The 6,203-nt window shown below is 32.5% G+C and overlaps 1 protein-coding gene across 1 annotated transcript in view; it reads right to left on the bottom strand.

The window, feature by feature from the left end:
* LOC106880785 (uncharacterized) overlaps window positions 1–6,203 on the bottom strand; it is a 52,262-nt gene that overhangs the window by 17,842 nt on the left and 28,217 nt on the right. Inside the window, exons 6-8 of the mRNA XM_052973484.1 lie at window positions 5,260–5,330; window positions 3,111–3,255; window positions 511–579 (exon numbers count right to left, since the gene is read on the bottom strand). Coding sequence (XP_052829444.1) covers window positions 511–579; window positions 3,111–3,255; window positions 5,260–5,330 — 285 coding nt within the window. The remainder of the gene's footprint in view (window positions 1–510; window positions 580–3,110; window positions 3,256–5,259; window positions 5,331–6,203) is intronic.

Here is a 6,203-nt window from a genome sequence, read left to right as displayed (position 1 = left end):
GTCAATGAGTGGAAATAACCAATAAACTGATTCCTTATGGGATTTCCCAATCAAATTACCAGCAAACTATTTTCAGCCAAACCAATTTCAACGGATTTCGCTCAAATCTGATGTCGATGTTACTTATTTTGGTTTGAAATAAAGCACTTGATCACTTAATAATCCTAGCTTAATCCCGAGCAGCGCCGGGCTATACTGCTAGTATTAAATAAACAGTAGAGAGACTAATGACAGCAAAAATAAATACAGAGCAAAAAAGGCAACAGAATAGACAAAAATGAGAAAACACACACACAAAAAATGGTAAAGATGATAAGTACATGCAGAAGAAATCTCCCATAAAAAAAAGAAGCTAGACAAATAAAAACAAACAAGGATTAACAGCAGGAAAATTTTAAAAAATACACTAGATAAATGAAACAGATAGAAGACAGAAAAAAGAAATTGAAAGACATTTTACAGTACTGTCGACTTAACTCTGAGAGGGTATTTTAATGATGTATTGTTTACCTAAAGAGTTAATTGCTGCAATTGCTTCACCAACAGTTCGGTCAAATGCTTCATCCTTTGTTAATATTTCTGAAAGAGAAAGAGGTGAAAGGATACAGAAGGTAAAAGGTAACAACGGGAACATAGATGATATCTGTTATCTTCTATGTTTCCAAAAAGTAACAAAGAAGATAACAGAAGAGGGGGGGAAAAATTAGAACCCCACCCTCAAAAACAAAATTAGAACCCCATCCTCCAAAAAAAAAAAGAAGAGAAAAAAGTAAAAAGAATACAAAGGGGACAAAACATAACTTAATATAGATCAAAGAAAGTAGACAGAGGACAAATATAGAGAGAAAAAGAAAAAAAAAACAGAAGTGACCAGTAGAGAGAGAAGGCATACTGTAAAATCCCATGTTATTTACGCATTTTTCGCAAAAATAAAAATAAGCTTGGGGGGGTTCATAAATTACATGAGTAGAATGTTTCCAGAATTTTTTTAGAAATTTTTTGTTGTAAAAAGACGTACTAAAAGATGTACTAAATGTAAATGAGTCAATTGGAAGTTGACTCATTTAATGGACTTAAACATAATGAAGCTGACTTTTATTTATGCTAGACGGTATAATGCTTACTTTTTCTGTATAAATTTACTAAAATCATTAAATGGTTAACTACATTTTGAAGTATAACATACATGCAGGTAATCACAGTCCAGACCATATTTTATTCAGTTGAGTAAAGTGCCATCCAAGCTGATGTTTATTGGTAATTAAACTTAATTTGCAACACCTGTGTGTATTTATCAGTTTTGTTTTTGTTGATAATTCTTATCAACAACTTTTCCTGTGATCATGGTTTGAGAAGACATACGGCAGTATGCTAAAGATCAGACATAATCACATGTGGGCAAGAAATGTAAAATAAAGTTTATTATAAACAAGATTATCCACCATCTTTCCAACAACAACCATGCGCACCTTTTTAAATTCCATATGACAAACACTCACAGACATGCTTATAAAATCAAAAAATAACACAGCACCCATGACTTTCAGAAACATTTTTTTCATGCCCAGAATTGCTGAACCATGGAATAAACTACCCACATCAGTTGTTAGCTGTTGAGACATTACATCCTTCAAAACTTCCATGCTTCCTGAAATCACCAACAGTACACCTGATGGCTTCTTTTTTTAGTTGTAGTGCACCTGAGCACTGTATACGACAATTTCCTTCATTATATCATACATAAATGCTCACAATTTGTAAAACGATACTTCAGTTATTTCCAGTTATGCAGAGACACACAAACACAGTCACATACAGATACATGCATACGTGCACAAACAAACACACACTGTCTCATACAATTACATACACATACAAACACACACAATCTCATACAGTTACACATACACACAAACACACTTAAACACACAGTCTCATGCAGTTACATGCACACAAAAAAACACACACAATCAGCATCATATTTTTCATTTATTTATTTTTATTATTGGAATGCTAATACCGAGAGAGGAGGAGGGTATACTAAGTGGCTAAAGCAGACTGCCATTATCAGTCTCAGAAGGGAGGAGAAAGAAGGTACATCGAGTAAATAAAATGGACTGACACACGTCAGTCCTGCAAAACCAATTTTATTTATGACTAGAATGACCTGTCATTTATTGATGTAAATTATATTTTAGATCCAATGAATCAAAGGATATTGCAATGGATCACAGAATCTATGTAATTCATTGATTTTCTTTACAGTATTATCTTTATAGGTAAAAATTGTTTCTTTGTTGAATTTCTGTTCCAACCATTACTAATTGCACATCGTTAGATACTTAGTCATTGCACCTTTGGGCATGCTCACTAGCTGGACTCTATCTGCACAAATTGACAATTTAAGATTAGGTTTGTTAACCAAAGATGCTATATTCTAAAAGCATCTCTTGAATATCTCTTGTAGTGTGTAACTTTGTTGCATGAGATCTACTATTTCTGATATTAATTTGGTCACTTAAATCATCAATAAAATAAACTTGAGCATATTTAGGAATATTTTCATCTGTATTATACAATGAACTTATTCTATGGTAAATTTGACTTCATATTTTGAAAACTGGCATGAATCCCAGTAGAGATATTGATTCACCAACTCCAAAGGATGTCATTGAAAGCAATTCATTATATTTTTTGATAACTTTAAAAATGTTTTTGGAGTTCAGATCTTCTCCCAGCATTTGTGTATTTAAAGGTTCAGGTAGTTTTCAAACAAATTTAATTTAACTTTACCATTTGAACAACATAATCCCTTAGGTTCATCCTTAAATATTTTTGCACAAAAATGCTTACAAACTACTGACAATGTTCCTAAATTTGACAGATTATCATAATTTTTAGTTGGATCATAATCAAATGCTGCATTTGTAAATGATTTAACAGAAGTACATAGTTCAGCATATATACAAAATATACAAAGAGATAAAGAGGAAGAAGCAGAGAGAAGTGGACAAAAAAAAAGACAGGAAACACAAGATGTCAAAAAGACAGGGAAAGATGTGAGGCAGAAGACAAGAAAGCAAAGTGAGAAGTATTAAATAATCACTAACTTTTGTCTTCATTACTATCTCTTTTTCCTTCATTTTGTGTCTTCTCATCTGTAGTTTGACCCCCATTCTCATCTTCAGAGATTTCTGTCTCATCATCAACCTGTCTGCTTTGGCCAGGAGACTCTGCCTCTCCAACTTTCTTATCCTACATGAAGACATCATCAGAATGAATGTGGGCAAACTATTGTGTGAAGGGAGAGACAAAATATACTTGTGCTTGTGTGGTTAGGGTGGAAAATTGGACAAATCAGATTAGACAGATCAGAGGTTTGATGTAGACAGAAAAGAAAGAAGAACCAACTGTGCAGAATTGTAGTTCTCTTTGAGAAAAGATAAAGAAAGAAAAAAAAAGGAATGGGAAGAAGACAGTAAAAAATAAAAAGCAGTCAGAAATCAGTAAAAGACAGTAGACATAAAGATGTGATACTACAAAAAAGCAATTCAAAAAGGGACAAAGAAAAAATAGTGAATAATGAATTAATAATGTTCATTTTTATAAACAATTTATAACCTTGGACATTTTAAAGCATATTTTTCTTTTCCTCTTGAATTGATGCTTTAAAATCAAATGATGACGATGATTTTAAAGCATCAATTCAAGAGGGAAAGAAAAATATGCCCGCTGAGTATATTCAGACCAAATTACTGATTTTTACACAACAGGTATGATGAATTGTTCCTACTGTTTTACCTGCACTATTTTACTGCCAAGAGACAATTTAATAATAAGAAGGCTTTGGAATCAGGGCACAAAACTTCTGACTCCTCTATTCATAAATTGGATTAATCATATATTTCTTATATTCATTGAAATTACACAACATTCTTGACTAATGTGAAATACCAGACTACCTTTTATCATCTTAACATACTAAAGTTAAGGTCTTAAGGCCCTAGAAGTTACAAACAATTTAAGCATGGGAAAAACTGATATAATTAAAGAGACTATTTTTAGTAAAAGGATATAAAAGAAATAAAAATACTATAAAAGAAAGTCAGGAACATAACTGTTTACCAGTTCACACACCTAAAGTACATCAAGGTTAAAACTAAAAAGCTGAACCCCCAAAGCAACTTAACAAATGATCATATTGGAAGAAATAAAATCAATTAGATATATAACCCTGCCATTTTGACATTAAAGCATTGTTTGAATATAAAGTTGAAATGAATGTAGCAAGAATGACTACATTAAATGAAACGAAAAAGATTGAACATTTTATCCCTCCAAAACTTTTTTGAGAAACACTGAATCTATGGAATAGGAGCTAAATCAAAAATATAAATTTCAAATTTTACTAACATCTTGTTCTTAGAAACAAATAATTCTACCATACTCTCTCTTATAGAAGATCTTAAATCTGATTTGATTATTTTTAATGCATTTGAAATTTTGATGCGTTTTATCAATATTTTCATGTAATTTCAGTAGGTATTTGGACTTCAGTAAACCAATAACATCTTCTGACCCAATTCCATAGCCCTGACTGGTAGTTACTTGGTGCTAATAGAATAGAACTTTCTCATTATATGAAACATAATGAAGTTTTCTACCTTGGTACACTCTTTTATATTTTGCAGATAAAATATAGTTAAAATAGTAGAAATCAATTATAATTAGTTTGAGAAGGAGTAACAAGAGTGTCATCATATAGTTGGTAATGAAATTGCATAGAAAATGAAAGATAAGTTGTTCAAGTCCTATCTGTGGTCCTGTTGCTGTTTTCTTTCTCAAATTGTACTTACAATGTCTAATATTTTTAAAAAGTGAATTAAATTAAAGTATAACTATACAGTGGATGTACAAAAAAGACAATTCAAAGAAAACACTTAACAGTACAGTAAACAACTAAAACTATTTACATTAAAATAGCTGAAAGAGAACACATAAAAGTGAATTAGAAAAAAAAATGACACTAATATTAAGAAAATAAAACAACAGAGACATTGACAGTGTACACCAAAAATGAATGTAAAAAAAGAGACAAAACATGCACACATGAAAGTAGAAAGCTTAAGTGTAAAGAGAAACAAAAAGCATTTAATTGAATATGACACATAAAGTGCCACAGACACCATGGCAGCTATAATACTATGCAACAGATATGAGCTGCACTGCCATTCACACCTTGCAGACAGTGACACTTACTTGCATAGACTTGTTACTCTCACTAGAGGTTGTTGCAGTATCGGTGGATGTCGAGTCAGCATTATCTTCAGCTAGATTGTAAAGCAAATAAATAATAAAATAAATACATATATATTCACACAAACAAGCATGCATACATATATACATATACACAAACATACATGTGTCTGTATGATGTGTGTGTATACATGCACACACACATATATGAAGGGTGCTGAATAGTTCCTGGTTTTGGGAAAAAGAAAATACAGGAGGATCTGTTAATTATGATTCTATTCAATATATTTCTCTCTCAGGTTCACACACTTACACCAGCAGTCCTTCAGTTTTTCTAAACCCTCTTCAAGAACTTAAAAGGTTGGGATTCCAACTAGGCCTTTTGTGACACCATTGAAGCCAGGAACTTTTCAGCACCCAGTTGTATAGCTTCTGTGTGCAGCAGATGCTCAGATAATGGATTCCATCACATGTCAGGAAGAGAAACGTGACCAAGTCTGTAGTAGGGGTAAATGCCCAGAGAGCGTTGCCACCAGAATATCTTTCTCACCTATGCTCTATGGAATAGAGTCTTAATCTCTTGATTCTTTCCCAATAGCTTATATGCTGCATAGAGGCTTCTTCGTGTAGCTTCATTGGATTGCCTCAAGTTCTCCACTTTATCAGACACTAGTTGGTGACCATAGCTGAGAGCAATACTCGGAGTGGCTTAGGACAAGTATCCTCCGGAGGACCATCTTGGTTTCCTGATCTCTTCTTCTACATGTTCTAAGAATCCAGCCAGCCAGCTACATTTCATTGCCAACTTAGCAACATGCACATGGACATGAACAAGCACACATATCCCTATACACACACACACATACACATATATATACGTGTGAGTATATATATATATATATATATATATATATATATATATATACACACACACACATATATATATA

The sequence above is a fragment of the Octopus bimaculoides genome, chromosome 16 (genome assembly GCF_001194135.2).
Source record: "Octopus bimaculoides isolate UCB-OBI-ISO-001 chromosome 16, ASM119413v2, whole genome shotgun sequence".
Lineage (NCBI taxonomy): Eukaryota > Metazoa > Mollusca > Cephalopoda > Octopoda > Octopodidae > Octopus > Octopus bimaculoides.
This window is presented reverse-complemented; position numbering and strand designations above follow the sequence as displayed.